This window comes from Clupea harengus, chromosome 13, assembly GCF_900700415.2.
Source record: "Clupea harengus chromosome 13, Ch_v2.0.2, whole genome shotgun sequence".
In the NCBI taxonomy this organism is placed as follows: domain Eukaryota; kingdom Metazoa; phylum Chordata; class Actinopteri; order Clupeiformes; family Clupeidae; genus Clupea; species Clupea harengus.
Window position 1 is genome coordinate 18,405,202 of NC_045164.1, and position 20,000 is coordinate 18,425,201.

The 20,000-nt window shown below is 45.9% G+C and overlaps 3 protein-coding genes across 3 annotated transcripts in view; 1 reads left to right on the plus strand and 2 right to left on the minus strand.

Annotated features, from left to right (window-relative positions):
- add3b (adducin 3 (gamma) b) overlaps positions 1-6,164 on the plus strand; it is a 13,348-nt gene extending 7,184 nt beyond the window's left edge. Inside the window, exons 8-15 of the mRNA XM_031579359.2 lie at positions 477-575; positions 1,760-1,972; positions 2,387-2,617; positions 3,237-3,353; positions 3,720-3,809; positions 4,068-4,182; positions 4,318-4,413; positions 5,747-6,164. Of these exons, the coding sequence (XP_031435219.1) occupies positions 477-575; positions 1,760-1,972; positions 2,387-2,617; positions 3,237-3,353; positions 3,720-3,809; positions 4,068-4,182; positions 4,318-4,413; positions 5,747-6,114 (1,329 nt within the window). The 3' untranslated portion in view covers positions 6,115-6,164. The remainder of the gene's footprint in view (positions 1-476; positions 576-1,759; positions 1,973-2,386; positions 2,618-3,236; positions 3,354-3,719; positions 3,810-4,067; positions 4,183-4,317; positions 4,414-5,746) is intronic.
- Positions 6,165-11,576: 5,412 nt separating this feature from the next.
- On the minus strand, positions 11,577-16,209 carry smndc1 (survival motor neuron domain containing 1). The gene is made up of 6 exons (XM_012839304.3): positions 16,032-16,209; positions 14,730-14,849; positions 14,382-14,524; positions 13,971-14,126; positions 12,267-12,420; positions 11,577-11,988 (listed from the first exon to the last, which is right to left on the minus strand). The coding sequence occupies exons 2-6, from the start codon at positions 14,847-14,849 to the stop codon at positions 11,851-11,853; spliced, it is 711 nt and encodes a 236-aa protein (XP_012694758.1). The 5' UTR covers positions 16,032-16,209; the 3' UTR covers positions 11,577-11,850.
- Positions 16,210-16,776: 567 nt separating this feature from the next.
- mgmt (O-6-methylguanine-DNA methyltransferase) lies at positions 16,777-19,699 on the minus strand. The gene is made up of 5 exons (XM_042709594.1): positions 19,587-19,699; positions 19,313-19,420; positions 18,590-18,747; positions 17,287-17,426; positions 16,777-17,101 (listed from the first exon to the last, which is right to left on the minus strand). Exons 1-5 carry the CDS (start codon positions 19,622-19,624, stop codon positions 16,976-16,978), a joined length of 570 nt encoding a protein of 189 aa, XP_042565528.1. The 5' UTR covers positions 19,625-19,699; the 3' UTR covers positions 16,777-16,975.
- Positions 19,700-20,000: the final 301 nt, after the last annotated feature.

Genomic DNA, 20,000 nt, shown 5'->3' on the forward strand with positions numbered 1-20,000 from the left:
TGTTTATGTGTGTGTGTGTGTGTGTGTGTGTGTGTGTGTGTGTGTGTGTGTGTATTCCTAAGTACTAATGTGTGTTTATGTAAAACACTGTTTTCATTCTAAACAGGTAAGAGCATCATGGCACACAGTACATAAATAAACACACGCACTTACACTTACACTCACACACACAGTACATAAACACCCACACACACACACACACACACTAATCACCACACAAACGGCACCACTGACCAATGTACACACACATAAATAAACACACACACACACACAAACGGCACCACTGACATGGAAGCACAATGTTGGACTAGTAGCACCATAATGAAATCTTACCATGGCCAGTTGTAAGAAAATGTGGTGTGTGTGGGTTAGGTGTTGCATTACCATGGGCAGTTCTAAGAAAATGTGGTGTGTGTGTGGGTTAGGTGTTGAATTACCATGGGCAGTTCTAAGAAAATGTGGTGTGTGTGAGTTAGGTGTTGGTGCTGGGAGGTCATGGTGTTTTGGCATTGGGGGAGACCCTGGAGGAGGCCTTCCATAACATCTACCACTGCCAGCAAGCCTGTGAGATTCAGGTAAGATCCCTGACCCTGACCCTGACCCTTACAAGTCTTTTTTATTGTCAGATGCACAGAATGACACAGGGTCAGACTGGGCACTGAAATTCTTAGGACAAGGCACCGCACAACAACCTACCATAGCATAACATAGCAAACATAATATAACATAACATAACATGACATACCTCTGTACAAGTACCCTGACCCTGACCCTGACCCTGACCCTGACCCTAACCCTAACCCTAGCCCTAGCCCTAGCCCTAGCCCTAGCCCTAGCCCTGACCCTGACCCTGACCCTGACCCTGACCCTGACCTTGACCTTGACCCTAACCCTAGCCCTAGCCCTGACCCTATCCCTGACCCTGACCCTAGCCCTAGCCCTAGCCCTAGCCCTAGCCCTGACCCTGACCCTATCCTTGACCCTGACCTTGACCCTAGCCCTAATAACCCCTAAGTTATGTTCTGTGTGTTTGTATGTCCACTGATCCATTCTGTTTCATCAGGCCCACTAACTCCCCCACTGATCCATTCTGTCTCATCAGGACCACTAACTCCCCCACTGATCCATTCTGTCTCATCAGGACCACTAACTCCCCCACTGGTTCATTCTGTCTCATCAGGACCACTAACTCCCCCACTGATCCATTCTGTTTCATCAGGCCCACTAACTCCCCCACTGGTTCATTCTGTCTCATCAGGACCACTAACTCCCCCACTGGTTCATTCTGTCTCATCAGGACCACTAACTCCCCCACTGGTTCATTCTGTTTCATCAGGACCAGTAACTCCCCCACTGGTCCATTCTGTCTCATCAGGACCACTAACTCCCCCACTGGTCCATTCTGTTTCATCAGGACCAGTAACTCCCCCACTGATCCATTCTGTTTCATCAGGACCACTAACTCCCCCACTGGTTCATTCTGTTTCATCAGGACCAGTAACTCCCCCACTGATCCATTCTGTCTCATCAGGACCACTAACTCCCCCACTGGTCCATTCTGTTTCATCAGGACCACTAACTCCCCCACTGATCCATTATTCCAAAATGTCCCTTTTCTGAGAGCAGCTTTTTGCTCTCCTACACCTTACTTTTCACACTCACAACTAAACAAACTGTACACGTGTGTCTCTCTCTGTGTGTGTGTGTGTGTGTGTGTGTGTGTGTGTGTGCGTGTGTGTGTGTGTGTGTAAATTGGCAGGTGAATGCCTTATCCAGTGCTGGTGGAGTGGACAAGCTACTGCTACTGGACAGAAATAAATATAAAGCACTCTCAGACACACACACACCCTCAGACACACACACACACACACCCTCAGACACACACACCTCTTTGTGCGAGCCAGACGGGCAGGTCAGCTGGAGGACGGGAGAGGCGGAATTTGAGTCCCTCATGAGAATGCTCGACAGCCTGGTATGTTACCATAACAACCCTCAGGCTCCACATTTACCCAATCAGACCAGAGAGGATGTTACCATAGCCAACTGTGCGGTTGTTTGGAAGGTTTTTGCATGCCGCTCAGTAGTTAGATTGTTAGCCAACTGTGCTGTTGAGCAGCAGCATTCTGTGTTAGCTGGAGGCTCTTTATGAATTCGTTGCTTCATCCAGACAGGAGAGCATTGCAGTAGTCAAAGTAATAAATGCATGGATTACTTTTCTGCATCAACACACCACACGATAGCCCTAGAAATACGCTTGCTCATCAATGACATCAGGGCCCTATGTGATCAGGAGAACAAAGATGAATGTTTGCCTAGTTACTTTAGTTACAGTGGAATAGACATGACCTGATATGACCAAGTTCTGATGGCCACTCCATGTTGCTAGGGTTACCGGACAGGCTACACCTACCGGCACCCTGTGGTCAAGGAGTTGCCCCGGAGCCGAAGTGCAGTGGAGATCCCCGCCGCCGTAACCTCCAGGGGGCCCGACATCGAGGCGGTGTTTCCATGGAGACCAGTTGAGGGATTGGATCGACAGCAACAAGACAGAACGCTGTGGCTCACCTCACCCAACAGCTACCTGAAGCTTACTGTGCCACAGACATCTCGCACCACGGTAGTCTACCACCCAGAAATGTGTATGTGTGCCAGTGTGCACGGGGCACGGGGCACGGTGGCTCAGTTGCTTGCACTGCTTGCACTGCCGCCTCACAGCAAGAAGGTCATGGGTTCGATTCCCACATGGGGCGCTGTTGGCTCTGGGGGGCAGGTCCTCCCCAGAGTGCACAGTGCTCAAGTGGGCTATCTCCCGGGCCTATCTGTGTGGAGTTTGCATGTTCTCCCCGTGTCCACAAGGGGTTTCCTCCACTAAGAACCCCAACAGAAAAAACATGCAAAACAACAGAACACATGTCCATCCCTGACCAAAGATGGACAGTTCACTTCACTTGGTCCCCGGGCGCTACAAGCTGCCCACTGCTCCTGGGGGGTCCTTGAGGAAGGACAGTCCAGGATGGGAAAAAGCAGAAAATAAATTCACCGCGACCTCAGGCTTACCTGCGTGTGTGTGTGTGTGTGTGTCCTGTGTCGCCTCCATATATGCACGTGTGTGTTCCAGTGTGTCGTGTGTGCCATTAAAATATGATATGATATGATATGTGTGTGTGTGTGTGTGCATATGCTGATGTGTGTTTGTTTGTGTGTATGCTGGTGGGTGTGTGTGTGTGTCCTGGCAGTGGAAGAGAGCTGAGGACTCCAGCAGCTGCAGAGGCACCCCCATCCGCATCATCCACCCCAACCAGTTTGTGCCCCTGAACACCAACCCCTCTGAGGTTCTTCAGATCAGGACCAAGGTGAGCAGCGACACACGCACACACACACACACGCATACACACACACACACAGACATCGGCACACACACACACACACACTAAGGGGAATTCTCTCTCTTGTGGACGTCAGCAGTACATCACAACAAAACAAAGGCATCACCTTATGGCACTGTTTGGCATTGCAGTAATACCACATTTACTAGATTCTGACTGTTACAGTAACAGGATGATAGTCTGTTTGCAGTTATAGAATGACAGTAACAGGATGAGTGTGTGTGTGTGTGTGTGTGTGTGTGTGTGTGCCTATGTGTGTGTGTGTGCTGATGTCTGTGTGTGTGTGTGTGTGTGTGTGTGTGTGTGTGTGTGTGCTGATGTATGTGTGTTTAGATCCGAGAGCAGCACTGGGTTGAGGTTATGACAGCAGGACCCCAATCCCAGCTGCTGGCTGGAGTGCCGCCTGACCAGAAACCAGGACCGGTGAGTTACCCGGGTCATTATTCAGAACCAACCCCAGTCATCACATGTCTGTAATGGTGTGTATAGGTCCGTGATGTCATGTAATATGGGATACAGGTCAATATTGTCATGTTACTATAGTGATATGGGGTACAGGTCAGTGGTGTCATGTTACTATAGAGATATGGGGTACAGGTCAGTGTTGTCATGTTACTATAGAGATATGGGGTACAGGTCAGTGATGTCACATTGCCTAGGTGACATGCTGTTTCCCCAAAGGCTTTCATTTATGAGGATGAGCTGGACGAACCCCTCCCACCAAACCCCTTCAGCCAATCAGAAGCTGACCTGGAAGAATACAAAAGCCTAGTAGAGCAGCATCAAAGTCAGCAAGGTAGAAGCAAAAACACACACTCACACACACTCACACACACTCAGTGATTGTGCTGTCTGCTGTGTAGATGGTGATGATGCAACTGTATGTACACACACACACACACACTCAGTGATTGTGCTGTCTGCTGTGTAGATGGCGATGATGCAACTGAAGCAGAAGAGATCAGCACATTTGAAGGGTCAACCCTGTCTCTCTCTCTCTCTCCACTCTATAGCCCTGTGAAAGAGGGTAAGACACACACACACACCTGTCTGTCTCTCTCTCTCTCTCTCCACTCTATAGCCCTGTGAGGGGCGGCAAGACACACACACACCTGTCTCTCTCTCTCTCTCCACTCTATAGCCCTGTGAAGGGCGGCAAGACACACACACACACCTGTCTCTCTCTCTCTCTCTCTCTCTCTCTCTCCACTCTATAGCCCTGTGAAAGAGGGTAAGACACACACACACCTGTTCTTTATACTTGCTTACAGTAAGACACACACCTCTCTGTGACTGGCTCTTTTACACACACACCCTGTAACCCTACAGATTACATACCACACACACACAGTCACACCCTGTAACGTGGTTGATGTAGGTGGAGAGAGATAGCAGCGCGTGGCTAGTTAGCAGGAGCTCTTGAATAGCCGATTAGCTCAGAGAGTCGACAGACAACTGAACACATATTTCCACACTGATACTTTATTCTGCAGTACTTAACACTGGCCGTACAATGGCAGGTCTCCACGGCGCTGCATTCACCCATCATCCATGAGAAGGTCTCCACTGCATTCACCCATCATCCATGAGAAGGTCTCCACTGCATTCACCCATCATCCATGAGAAGGTCTCCACTGCATTCACCCCTCATCCATGAGAAGGTCTCCACTGCATTCACCCCTCATCCATGAGAAGGTCTCCACGGCACTGCATTCACCCATCATCCATGAGAAGGTCTCCACTGCATTCACCCCTCATCCATGAGAAGGTCTCCACGGCACTGCATTCACCCATCATCCATGAGAAGGTCTCCACGGCACTGCATTCACCCATCATCCATGAGAAGGTCTCCACGGCACTGCATTCACCCATCATCCATGAGCAGGTCTCCACTGCATTCACCCATCATCCATGAGAAGGTCTCCACGGCACTGCATTCACCCATCATCCATGAGAAGGTCATTTTAACCCCTTAGTTTCTAACCTTGAAGATTTCCTAGAAAACCCCTTAACTGACTCTAATATCCTGTTTTGTAATGAATTGTTCTGCTGTGCTTTAGCTTAGCTGATTAATATTTAATATTCTTTTGTTTGGGTGTTTAGCTTTTAACTCAGCTGATTAATATTCAATATTCTTTTGTTTGGGTGCTTAGCTTTTTACTCAGCTAATTAATATTTCATATTATTTTGTTTGGGTGTTTTAGCCTTTAGCTCAGCTTATTAATATTCTTTTGTAAATGCAACACGTAGTACTTTTGCATGTGGGACTCAGTGATTGTGTGTGTAAGTGTCACTGAGATAGAACAGATTTGTCTAGTACCTCTACAGATGTTGTATTTATTGTGTGTATTGTGTTGTAGAGGGAACACCACCTCTTGCAGACCTTGAACATGACCTTAGTGAGTGCATCGCAAACCTCAGCGTCACCATGGACCTGGAAGTCACCATCGCCGAGCCAACACTACAGCCCCCAGAGAGTGACCAGCTGGCACCCGACGCCCCCACTGCCACATCCCCAACACCCCCCTCTGCCACATCCCCAACACCCCCCTCTGCCACCCCCCTCACTGCCACCACCCCCACTGCCACACCCCCAATGCCACCCCACCCACTGCCAACCAACCTGAAGCATCCAAGAAGAAGAAGAAGTTCCGCACCCCGTCCTTCTTCAGGAGGAACAAGAAGAAAGGGGGAGATGGCTAACAGGAAATCAGAAACAAACTCTTAACATTGTGAAGAATCAGACCATCCCGCCCAAAACACACACACACACACTTACAAACAAGCAATCTAACAGACCCCATCCCCTCCACACACTCAATCCTACACACACACACACAACAAAAAAACAAGCAATCCTACTTACATATGCCCGTAGTCATAGGTCGTTATGGAAGACACAAATCTATGTTATTTTAACATCACCTTCTCTAGCACACCTTTATGTGTAAGATATGTTTGAGTGATGAGTGTGTGTGAATCGCAGAGAGGGGTAATACTGATGTTGGGTGGATTTAGAGCGCATTCAGTGTATTCAGACCCATCACATTGGCATAAGTATTCAAACCCTTTACTCAGTACTTAGTCAAAGCACCTTTCACAGCCATTACAGCCTCAAGTCTTCTTGAGTGTGACACAACAAACCTAGCACACCTGGATTGGGAGATTTTCTGCCACTCTTTGCAGATCCTCTCAAGCGCTGTCAGGTTGGATGGGTATTGTCCGTGAACAGCCATTTTCTGGTCTCTCCAGAGATGTTCGATTGGTTTCCAGTCAGAGCTTTGGCTGGGCCACTCTAGGACATTTACAGAGTTGCCCCTGAGCCACCCTGGCCACTCTAGGACATTTACAGAGTTGCCCCTGAGCCACCCTGGTCACTGTAGGACATTTACAGAGTTGCCCCTAAGTCAGCCTGGCCACTCAAGGACATTCACAGAGTTGCCCCTAAGTCAGCCTGGCCACTCAAGGACATTCACAGAGTTGCCCCTAAGTCAGCCTGGCCACTCAAGGACATTCACCGAGTTGCCCCTAAGTCAGCCTGGCCACTCAAGGACATTCACAGCGTTGCCCCTTAGTCACCCTGGCCACTCAAGGACATTCACAGCGTTGCCCCTTAGTCACCCTGGCCACTCAAGGACATTCACAGCGTTGCCCCTTAGTCACCCTGGCCACTCAAGGACATTCACAGCGTTGCCCCTTAGCTAGGGTGACCAGATTTGAGTTTGTGAAAAAGAGGACACTTCGTCGCGCGGGGGGGGGGGGGGGGGGGGGGGGGGGGGCGTGGCAGGGGGCGTGACGGAGGGGGGGGCGGGTAGTGTATAGCATGCCGCACCATGACCATGTGAATGCATACAAATGTCACAAATGAAATGACAAAAATGACACAAATGACTATATGAACATCTATTTATTGAACTTTAACAAAACTGCAAAGTGCAAATGTAAAACAAATATTTTTTGTGGCATTTAGTCCAGCGCTTCTTTAATGTGTCTTGTCCATATATTAAAGCAATAATGATAACAAATAAAAAATTCGAAATAATAAATACTTTATATAGCCAGATATTCAAATAAGAAAATTAAGGCACTTTTCAGTCCTCCTCATATATTAAAGCAATAATGATAACAAATACAAAATTATAAATAATAAATTCTTTATATGGCCACATATTAAATAAGAAAATTAAGAAACTTTTCAGTCCTCCTCATGTGGTTGGGCATATTTCTCTGAAGACTGAATCTTTCCCAAGTAGGTATGAAAGTCCTTGCAGGTCATGTGTTTGACATTGTACTGGGTGCACAGAATCCCCTTCAGCACTTGAGATTTTTTGAGCGGTCACCGAATCTGGGAAAATCTTTCTTAGCAAACCAGATGTGCAGTCCATTGATCTGTAGCTGTTGTGATGCTTTATTGTATGAAAAGCAAGGGTACCCTCTGCATCCGTAACAGAAGTGTCTGTTTTACTCACAAAAAAAGTCTGTCACTTTACTCGATGAGCTCTCTCCTCTTGCTGCAGTTTTGTGTTTTGCAGAGTGCACGTGAGCTTCCAAATCGCTGCCACCTTTATTTGCCACTGACACGTAAGTGCCTGCTCTGCATGTCATGCACTCAGCTTCCAAAGCATCACGGCCGAGGCGAAAACATGGGTATTTTTTTTTTAGTTCGTCCGTGAACTTACATTTACGTTTCGGCATGGCTGCAGATGTCATGTGCTGTAAACAATGCAACTAGTGGAGGAGGCGGCAAGGTGCTCAGTGTTGCCAGATTGGAAATGGTTAAGTATCGTACCAAAGGCTCAAAATGGTCGTATTTGGAGGATAATTATTGTGTATCTGGCAACACTGAGATCGGTCGACCAATGACTGTTCTTTCTACAGTCAGAGCTCGCGCAAGAAGGTGGAACGTAAGGGAGATACCATTTCCAAAACGTGTAAGGGTGTAATAACTAGTTTGTGAAAGAGCCAGAGAAACACAAATATCCGACGAAGCAAAATCCCGGACGTTTTTGGAATCCCTGCCGGACGCATTTTTTAGGTCTCGAAAAGAGGACATGTCCGGGGAAAAGAGGACGTCTGGTCACCCTACCTTAGCCACCCTGGCCACTCTAGGACATTTACAGAGTTGCCCCTAAGTCAGCCTGGCCACTCAAGGACATTCACAGAGTTGCCCCTAAGTCAGCCTGGCCACTCAAGGACATTCACAGAGTTGCCCCTAAGTCACCCTGGCCACTCTAGGACATTCACAGAGTTGCCCTTGATTCACTGCTGCCCTGTCCTGGCTGTGTGTGTAGGGTCATTGTCCTGTTGGAAGGTGAACCCCGGCCCAGTCGGAGGTCCTGAGCACTCAGGTCCAGGTTTTCCTGAAGGATATCTCTGCACTTTGCTCTGTTCAGTTTTCCCTCAACCCTGACCAGTCGCCCAGTCCCTGGAGCTGAAAAACAATACCAACAGCATGATGCTGCCCCTCACCATGCTTCACGGTTGGGATGGTATTGGGCAGGTGATGAGCAGTGCCTGGTTTCTCCACACGATTCCTAGAATTGAGGCCAAAACAGGTCAATCTTGGTTTCATCAGGGTAGAGAATCATTTTTCTCACAATCTGAGAGTCCTTCCGTCTGGCCACTCTGCCATAATGCCCAGAATCGGTGGAGTGTTGCAGTCATGGTTGTCCTTCTGGAAGTTTCTCTCATCTCCATACAGGACCTCCGAAGCTCAGGCAAAGTGACCATCAGGTTCTTGGTCACCTCTCTTACCAAGGCTCTTCTCCCCCGATTGCTCAGTTTGGATGGGCGGCCAGGCTCTAGGAAGAGTGCTGGTTGTTCCTAATTTTGGAGGCCACTGTGTTCCTTCCCCAGATCTGTGCCTCGACACAATCCTGTCTCTGAGCTCTGCAGGCAGTTCCTTCAACCTCATAGCTTGGTTTGTATTCATTTAAGCGATGTTAGCAAAACAGTGAAGGGTCTAAATACTATCTGAATGCACTCTGAATAATACTGGTTTTGTTTGGGGTTAATACTGACATTAAATTAGTTTAGTTTGTGGTTAATAATGTGTTTAGTTTTGGTTTAGTGGAGCTGGAGTATAGTAAAAATAATACTGTTTTAGTAGAAGGCTGGGTATCCGTAATGATGCTAGTAGGGATTGGATGTGACTGAGCTGGGTTTCAGCTATTTTGTAACACAATATTCGTGTTACAAAAACGGTGTGATGTCCATGTGTGTGTTAGTGAATAAGTGAGAGTGTGGGACAGAGAGAGAGAGAGAGAGAAAGATGTAGCTAGATTACAGAATAGCAATTAGCACTGATAGGCTAGAGGGTTGAGCTATGCTTATACTGTAAAATGCTACAATACTCATTGTGTGTTCTTGGATGTTTACTCTTTATTTTGAACTACACAGTTACAAAAAAGTATATATACACTCTTAGCGTAGTATATCAATTAAATAAAGTATATATATATACACTCTTAGCGTACCATAGAAATGAATACAGTAAATATACACACTCTTAGCGTACTATATAAATTAAATAAAGTATATAAAAACTCTTAGTGTACTATATAAATTCGAATTAATAACCTGCGTTGAGTTGACAGCAAAGTGCCACATTGGACTCGAACCAACAACCTCAGACGTGGGAGGCAGGCGTGCTAGTAAAACTGAAACGCACAAAACAGCGATCTCTAGTGGCCGTTGTGAGATTTTGTAATTACACACCAAATTAAATCAACCTAAACCTAAGCTGTAGGTTAAACCAGAGGTGCTGATGACACAGCAGTGGGGCTTAAGAAGCCAGGTGACTCAGTCCCCAACATTGTTAGGTAAATAATTCACTCAAGTTACCTGAGGACTCCGGAGTATATTTATTCATAATAAAAGTATATTTATTCAACAACAACAACAAGCTTGTCGGGCTCATTCAGGTGAGGTCAGAGAGAGGCAGGGGCCCACTCTCAGAGAGAGAGAGAGAGAAAGTCCGGGCTCACTCCCCAGACTGCAGCAGACAGAGAAGCAATTTCACAAACATTGCACAAGGTTTATATAGAAAATGTTAGCATTCTCTGACACCAAAACACTTTGTCAGCAGGGATAACCACGTGGTGGGTCTCTCACGTCCGAGGTTATCTTACTATGCTTTTTGCAATGTAATGCATCAACAAGGCAGAAAAGAAGGACTATTAGTTCTTTCTATCAGCCATCGCTTACAAACACACACACACACACACACACACAGAAGGTACACTTGTAAGCACATACACAGAGTTAGAAACGTCAGCATTTAAGAACAGAGGCAGAAACGTTTCAGCTCACAAAGGCAAATGATTAACACACATACATACTTGATTAAAGTCAGAGTTTCACATTTCTTTATCCCAAATAGTAATAGTCTTGGCCGTATAGTCTGTATATTAATAGCCTTAGTAATTTGGTGGTTTTGGAGTTTCAGGGGTGTTGTTAGTTAAAGTAGCTGGCATGCCGTAACATGCCGGATAGCCTTGTCAAAATGTCTTAACCAATTGACCCAATAATGTGCCTGAAGGTAAAGGTCAGTTGCTTTAGTGTGCATTGCCAAAACATTGCTACTACCTGAGGATTCAAAGCCATGACATTATCTATAAAACATGCTACTTGGTCATAATACGTATATAATCAGCCACCAGATGACATTCAATAAGGATTTTATGTAATAGCTTTACATAATCTTTAAATGTGCTGTTATATTGGTACACATTTGAATGGGACTGATCGTTAAGACTATTACCAGTAGAAAAGGTGTGTACAGGTGTCGAGAAGAGCCTAGGGTTGGTGTCAGTCCTCGCCTTTAGCCCCAACTAAGCTAAGGGCTAAGAGTTAAAGGTTAAGGGTTAAGGCAGACAGAGCAATTGCCCTTCCCAGTGTCAGTGTGAAATAAAGTAAATGTTGTGGTTATGGTTGTTTGTTTGTGTTTTTAGTTCTGGTGGATGATGTTATAACACACTCACAGAAGGCCTGTCCACTACACCAAGGACAGACCCGACACAAACACACACGGACACTCACAAACACATAAACACAAATAATACACATAAATACAAACACACACCTGACAAACACACATAAACACAATGACACTCACAAACAAACACACCTCACAAACACATAAACACACTCACAAACAAACACACGGCAAGGAAAACCACAAGACAGTCCTTCATCTTCAAAATCATTTATTGTGCCAGATGTAAATATACAAAAACCAAAACAGAAGAGGACACCTAAGGCGCAAATAAAATGGTCATTATTACACTAACAGGTAAACACATGTGTACGCACATCCACACACACACACATTATCATACATATGCACCAATGAACCAAATGTCAACAGTCTCTCCCTCAAACACACTGGGACACACACACACACACACACACACACACACACACACACACACACACACACACACACACACGCAGACAGACGCAATCACTGGGGCATGAGGTGCCTGACGTTGTATTTAGAGGTGTCGTGGTACTGCGTCATGGGCTTGTCAGCAATCCCACAGGTCCCCACACCGACCTTCCCATTCACACTCTCGGGAGACGCGAAGATGCTGCGCTTGACCTGCAACACACACGCACATACACAGACACATACAGACAGAACTCCACTTTAATAAACGCCTGACGTGATGGGAGTAAGGATATGAAAATGTATTTGTTTATGTAAAAAGAGAGGAGAGTGCGTACATCAAACTATAATGACCTGTTTGAATGGCAACTCCCTGTTGTCACAGCCATGTTATTTGGTGTTATGAGTAACCTTGTGTTATGTGTGTGTGTGTGTGTGTGTGTGTGTTTGTGTATGTATTGTGGTATGAGTAACCTAGCATTATGACTAACCTGGCCCTTCTTGTTCTTGTTGTAGGCCTTGTTGTTAAACTGCTGCCACTTGCTCTTCTGTTGTTCGCGCTCCTGTTCAATCTCCTTCAACCGCTGCACCTTCTTCTGGGCCTTCTTCTTCTTGTACTCTCTCTGCTCCTGAATCATCTCCCTCCTACACACACACACACACACACACACACACACACACACACACATTACCAACACAGGCAGACACAAACACACACTTGGCTTTAATATATTTTGTGTGTGTGTGTGTGTGTGTGTGTTTTATGTACATTTGAGTGTAGTAATGTGTGTGTGTATGAGATTATGTGAATATGCGTGCATGAGGTATGTGTTAGAAATCATGTCACCCTTTCCTGAAAAACTCAAGTAGTTTGGGGGGGGGGGGGGGTCATCAGATCATCATCTTGTTATATTCAACATGCAATTAGAACTCAGCGTGACATCAGAATTAACCCACTTCTACAGCTGTTGTCTATTTGAAAAGACTACAACAGAATTGATGTCAAAACTAACAGGCGTACTCGACTCAGCTCTTAGTCCTGGCACTGAATCCTTCACAGCCACTGACCTCCCTGAACTCACCGACCTCCTCATCTAAATCATCAACGTGCCGCATCCCTACAAAACTACTTAAACACGCACTGCCCTAATTAACAGGACACTAATTAAAGTAATGAACAATGAGGAATACGTTCAATATATCAGTGATTGAACCATCTCTCAAAAAACCTAATCTTGATCCTGATAACCTGGCTAACTATAGGCCTATATCCAACCTCCCTTTCTCGTCAAAAATACTTAATAAAAGTAATAGCAAAACAACTCACTTCCTTTCCACATAAAAACAATATCAAAGAAGACTTCCAATCAGGCTTCAAAGCCCATCACAGCACTGAAACGGCCTTAGCTATGAATGAGATACTAATTGCATCTGAAAGACAAAAAAGAATGGATGACTACCAACTTCCTGATCCTTAATTAAGATAAAACCGAGGTTATGCTTGTAGGCCCTAAACAATTGAGAACAACATTATCAAGCCATCTACTTACACTCGATCACATCTCATTCACATCCAACACTAGTATCAAAAATCTCCAAACGCCAAAATTAGAAGCGTCTTATCCCACTAAGATGCAGACAAACTAATCCATGCTTTTATTACATCACGACAATATTACTGCAATGCTCTCCTGTCAAAGCCAAACTTACAGAACACTGCTGCTCACACTTACTAGAACTATAAAATATATACATCTCTCACCTGTACTTGCCTCTCTGTAAAAAGTAGAATTGTTTTCAAAGTACTCTTTCTAACATACAAAGCCCTTAATGGCTTAGCTCCAAATTACCTCAAGGAATTAGTTGTCCCCTACTGCCCACCAAGACCGCTTCTTTCCCAGGGTGCAGGTCTCCTTGTAATTCCAAGAATACCCACTAGCTGTTCTACAATACTTGAATGCTTTCTTCCCATCTTATCCACTATCAATTGGAAGTATGTATCAAGTATATTATGTCTTATGTCTCTATGTATAGTGTACATGTATCATGTATATACCATCTTCTGTTTGTGTGTATGGTTGTTATTTTGACTCTGTAGAAATAAAGTTGAATCGAATCACCCCAACCTCCTCGTCCTGATTGTGCTACCCCTGTGTGTGTGTGCGTGTGTTTGTGTGTCTGCGTGCGTGTCCAACCTGCTCTTGGATTTGCTCTCGTCCTCTGGTCCGTGGCCCTCGTGAGGCTGTTTGAGCCCGCTTAGTGGCACTACCTCTGCGTTGCCATAGCCGGCGAAGGTGACCGCCGCCGTACCGTTTTCCACATCCACCTCCTCCAGCTCAGCCTCATACCACCTACACACACACACACACACACACACACACACACACACACACACACACACACACACACACACACACACACACACACACACACACACACACACACACACACACACACACACGAGTTAGAACAAAAGATTCATCCAAAGACCAACACTGCTGACCTGACAACCCACAAAAATGAGCACACACATTCATCATAGATCATCATCACTTTCTCCACACACACTCACAGACGTGAGCGCACACACGGACACACACACTCACTGTCCATCCTGGCTCCACACTGCCATGCACTTGTCCCCAACGCTCCAGCTGACATTCTGTATCTTGGCTTCAGAGCTGTTTGTGCTGGAACCTCCTTCAGCTGGTTGGGAGCTGAGCAGGTCTTTAGTCAGCTCAATTACCTCCTGCACACACACACACACAGACACAAAAGTTAGCAGGACAATACTCAATGCAGGTCTTTAGTCAGCTTGATCACCTCCTGCGCGCGCACACACACACACACACGCAGGTCTTTAGTCAACTCAATCACCTCCCAAACACAGACACACACGCAGCTCTTTAAGTCAGTGTGTGTGTGTGTGTGTGTGTGTGTGTGTGTGTGTGTACCTGCAGGTCTTTCTGTAGCTTGAGCAGATCCTCATTCTCTGTGTCGGTGCTGAGGGCGGCCTCCACCTGCTGCAGTTGGGCCTTGTAGCTGTTGAGCTGTTTCATCAGGTCCTCTGACATCTACGCATGCACACACACACACACACACACAACCACAGAGAGAGACAGACAAACACACACACACACACACACACACACACACACACACACAGAAAGAGTGAGACAGAGACACACACACGCATACACAGAGAAAGAGACAGACAGACACACAGACGAGAGAGACAGACACACACACACAGACACACACAAACACACACAGAGAGCACGTTGCAAAGTCAGGAAGGAAATTACTTAGAGAGCAATGCTAAGAATGACTATGGAATATCTGATCGTGTCCATTATGAAGGCACCCCATCCCCTCCCGCCAATCCCCAACCCATCCATCCACACGCAGTAACAGGTCCTCAAGAGCAAGCCTAATAGGACATGTGTCCTGTGCGTTTAACACTACCTCAGACACAAATGTGAAGCAGCTAAAACAACAACTCTCTCAAAACACATTCCCCCTGAACATAAACCCAGATGAACCCCTCAACCCTGGTTCCTAAAGCACATTGCTGTTGGCATGGTAATGATAAACAGAAAGCAGCTCTATCATATGTAGACTGTGATGGGACACGGACTGTCATCTAAGCAGAGGGCAGCCATGAAAGCACACTACAACAGCTACTCTGTATCCAGGTACATCCTGAAACGTTTTTCAGTTAACCTAATGATTCAAGGTCTCTCATGAATCGTTAACATACTCCCAGGACACGGGTTACTGTTAACTCGCGCTATCGGTCCCGCTTAATCCTCTCCAACCACATTAAATAAACTGGTGAGCTAACAAGTTAACCATCCTTTCAATATAAGCTACCATTACCTACAACGTATATGTCTAGGTAGCTAACCTAGTGTTTGTTAGCCTTTAGCCCCCTACTCAAATATGTCAGCTGCTAAGCACAGCTGGGATAGCTAACGTTACCGTAGTAGGAATATACGCTTAGCTAACTATATCTACACAACTAAATTCATTAATTATTTCAAAGGTTTACTTCACAACTGGAATTGAGGAAAAATATCCCCCGTTACGGCTAGCTGAAGTTGCCAGTAGATACTCCCGTGGATGGGGAACGGTACAGGCCGCGGTGTCTCCAACGGTAACGTAACGTTAATTTATCTGTTAGCTGCTACGGCTAACACTATCAGTTTCCATTAAGATTTCAGTCAGTGCACTGAAAATGCTGCCGTTCAACTCACCTTAACGAAGTGGAAATACGGTAGCTAGGTTAGAAACTGTAGTTACTCTTATTCTTTTTCAAATTTCCCCATAAACGCTTCCTTTCACATTAAGCTAAAGCGGAGATGTTTATGTTTGTGGCCTGCGTCGAGTCGTTCCGTTGGCATGAACTCTTGTGTGCAACTTCCTGTAAAACCCAGCGCTTGTGCCACCTTGTGGCCTGGAGTCGAAACGCAGCAGCACATTGTGCGCATTTTGTGGGAGGAGGGGTGCATTTATCGGAATAAAGCAACTTGTACCTAAAGTTGTATAAACAACAAGTTGTATAAACAAGAATAACATTCTGTTTGGTTACGCTTAGCTAAGCTGACTCCAAAGTCCTCACACGTGATTGTTTAAGCTGCTGTTTTAGTCTGCAGTGTTGTGTCACCGTGGACACTAGATGGCGATGTGGCCAGCAAGCACTAAAGAACAATTTGAAGAGAGATAAATGAGAGAACAGCACGATTACGATCACGATTATAATCGAGTAACCTGATTCGTGGGATCAGTTGAATTTACATTTGTGTCTATCTAAGATCTATAGAAGTAACTCTAATCCTAACCCTGTATTATATAGACCTTATGCTATATACTTTTCATAAACATTCATTATATACCCAAGATCTATAGAAGTAACTGCTAATCCTAACCGTAACTCAGCAAAGAGGGCTAGAAACTCTCACACCCCAAGTGACACCCCAAATAGAGACGAAGATGAACACATACAAATCATTAATATTTATTCAACAGAGTTTAAAAGTAAGCATGACCTACTTTTAAACAACTTAAGCATGACCACATCAAATACTTTAACATAACAATACAAATGTGGTTGAATCTGGTTTCTGTAACGGTGGGCATAAGGGTTGGGAGGTGTGAGTGTGTGTGAAAACACATGCATGTGTGTGTGCGTGTACATGCATCACTGTGAGGTATTGCGCTCATGCTCCAACAGCCAGAGTTTGAGCTGGTCGCCATGGCCACCCATGTAATGCCCCGCCCCCCCACTGCTCAAACACACACGATGGCACGGAATCAGCAGGGGCACCTGCGGACACAAAAAAACACACTCAGTGTGTGTGTGTGTGTGTTTGTGTGTGTGTGTGAGAAAGAGCGATTGTGTGTGTGTGTGTGTGTGTGTGTGTGTGTGTGTGTGTGTGAGTGAGTGAGTGAGTGAGTGAGTGAGAGAGAGAGAGAGAGAGAGATTGTGTGTGTGTGTGTGTGTGTGCTTACTGGGTTCTTACGCATGGCTCCACCTACTGCTCGTGCAGCTCTGGGTCTTCCAGCCAGTTGAGCGAGACGTGCATACGAAACCGTCTCACCCACACACACTCTGCTCTGCAGCGTACGCAACACACACGCTGTCCACGAGCCTGGGAGACAAACCAAACATCACTGCAGCACCTATACACATACACACACACACACACACACACCCCCCTGCATTTACATTAATTGAATTACAAAACACTTTTATCCATCATTCAACTAAGGCAGATTACTACCCAGGCACCAGTAGATCATCTAGGACAGACAACATGTAACTCCTTGTAGAATGGGGTGGCGGTTAGGGTAGCCCTAGGGTTGAATGGGGGTTAGGGTAGCCCTAGGGTTGAATGGGGTGGTGTAGGCCTGGGCGATGAAACTAGAGCAATGTGTGTCATGATCAGACACTTCCTCGATAGCAATAAGAAATCTGTTTGATACGTTTTATTCGTTAAATGTGAATTTGTCAGCACAAAGGGAACAATGGATGCATGAGGTGTGCTCCCTCACTCAGAAACAGCCAATCACATCCCTTGATCATGCTGAACAGCCAATCATTTCTCAGCTGTATTGATCAGTCACACAACAACATAAGCAACGTGGAACGTGAGGGAAAGGACAAGGTCAGTTAGGAAGGAGTCAAAGGTCAGCTCGCCAGAATGGCAGTTCTTTAGGTTTGATGAGATCAGAGCACAGCTGTGTGGAGATTGTGTGGTTTCGACCATGTTTAGTTTAAACCCAACCTGGAACCTAACGAGCAAGAGCTGTATAGAAAGAGGAGCGCCACTCTAGCTGCCATCTGTTTCAGTACGGCAGCGCATGAAGCAGCTCAGAAGCTCTGTTGGTGTCAGAACGTTGGTGTCAGTCAATGCAACCCTATCTGTCGTCATAGTTACCCTATCTGTTTTAACAACTTTGAGCAGTCGTCATGGTTAAATGTGAAATTTGTGGAGTGCATCCCAATGAATTTAGTAATTGGACTACATTTGTGGATTTAGGCTCTTGACCTTAATAGGGGTAGAGTGTGTGTGTGTGTTGTACCTCCTTATAGAATGGGGTGCTGAATTGCAAGCAGGGGTAAAGAGTGTGTGTGTGTGTGTGTTTGTCAAAAGAGGTACCTCCTGATAGAATGGGGTGGTGTATTACAAGCAGGGGTAGAGCGTGTGTGTGTGTACACGTTCCTCCCTGTAGAATCGGGTGGTGTATGGTAGGCAAGGGTAGAATGTGTGTGTGTGTGTGTGTGTGTGTGTGTGTGTGTGTGTACACGTACCTCCCTGTAGAATGGGGTGGTGTATGGTAGGCGAGGGTAGAGTGTGTGTGGTGTTCGGGTCACTGAAATACGCCTTCAGCCACGTCACACAGCTCACACACTCAGGGAACAGCTCCTGCTGATCATCCGCACACACACACCCACACACACAGTCACTGCTACACACACAGACACACACACACACACACACAACAATACTCAGTCAAAAGGTGTTTAAAGTGGACTCAAAGTGGATCTCCCTGCTGTTGATTGCCTCTCTCTGATGTTCTCCTAAGTTAATTTTAACTTAATTTGACCGTGCTGGATAGTGTAACAGCAGTACCTAGCAGAGGTCAGATAACAGTAAATTCGAAACGGCTCAAACCAACGGCTGACTGTGCTATGTGTACCAGTATAAAATCACCAAAGCCACTCACAACTATGAGTTTAGCAATAACATACCCCAGCACCTGTACGCTACTGCAGCTACTGTAAGCTATCGTTAACTATTTTGCTATGTTCATTGCACATGGTCAATGATCAGTGATCTGTGTTGCGAGTCTGGTCTGGTCCGATCTAATCTGGAGTGTGTGTGTGTGTGTGTGTGTTGCAGGTGGGTAGTGAGGGCGTGAGGAAGCAGCATCGTTCCCAGGCGGAGCTCCATTACAGTCTACTGTGTATGTGTGTGTGTGACCAGCGTGAACTGATCTAAATGGTGTGACTGTGCGTGTATATGGATCTTACCAGTCTGGACTGATCTGGATGGTGTGTGTGCCTTCTCGGCAGCTGCTAATGTGAATGAGACCCAATGGACTCTTCAAAGACACAGTTTGCTGCTCACACGCACTGCCTCTAGTACAGACGTACACAAACACACACGCACTCATATCATTCCAACAAAAGGAAAGAGGTAACAAGCGGAGACCAAGGACGAGAACAAACTGGGAACGATTTTGCGTGCAGCAAGACGGGCAAGACCACCTTGCACATGAACAAGAAAACATGTGGAACAACTTACAATTTCGTCTGTGTTTGTGAACGGGAAGGACTCGGCATGTTCAACTATAAACGCGCCTCCTGACCAAAACCGAAATTCATATTAATTTACTTCCTGTTTCCAGAGAGACTTTCAGCCTATCACTTTGACGGATATCTGACGTCTTTGAACTGTGATTGGCCGCTCGTTCCCCCGTGCTTTGTGTGCATTTGCATACACTGAAATGCCCGTGACCAAATGCCTTTTGACATCTCTATGCCCCTGTAGTTGGTGTGTTTTTAGGATCTATGATGGAATTACATCAACGCTATGTTGTGCATTTATGAGAAAGGTGTGGCTGTAGAGGTGCAGGTTCAGACTGCTAGGTTTTTCACTATTCACTATTACACACACACACACACACACACACTTTGATCAGGATTGATCAGTTTTTAA

What these genes read in the sequence shown, in the direction of transcription:
- smndc1 (XM_012839304.3), bottom strand. Translation starts at nt 14,849, where the DNA reads ATGTCAGAGGACCTGATGAAACAGCTCAACAGCTACAAGGCCCAACTG. An exon ending in GTGTGGAGCCAGGATGGACA is followed by an intron (nt 14,127 to 14,381) that starts GTGAGTGTGTGT and finishes GTGTGTGTGTAG; the next exon opens with GTGGTATGAGGCTGAGCTGG. An exon ending in GAGAGCAAATCCAAGAGCAG is followed by an intron (nt 12,421 to 13,970) that starts GTTGGACACGCA and finishes GTGTGTGTGTAG; the next exon opens with GAGGGAGATGATTCAGGAGC.
- mgmt (XM_042709594.1), bottom strand. Translation starts at nt 19,624, where the DNA reads ATGCCGAGTCCTTCCCGTTCACAAACACAGACGAAATT. An exon ending in TCACAAACACAGACGAAATT is followed by an intron (nt 19,421 to 19,586) that starts GTAAGTTGTTCC and finishes CGTCTGTACTAG; the next exon opens with AGGCAGTGCGTGTGAGCAGC. An exon ending in ATCCAGATCAGTCCAGACTG is followed by an intron (nt 18,748 to 19,312) that starts GTAAGATCCATA and finishes CTGTGTGTGTAG; the next exon opens with CAGTGACTGTGTGTGTGGGT.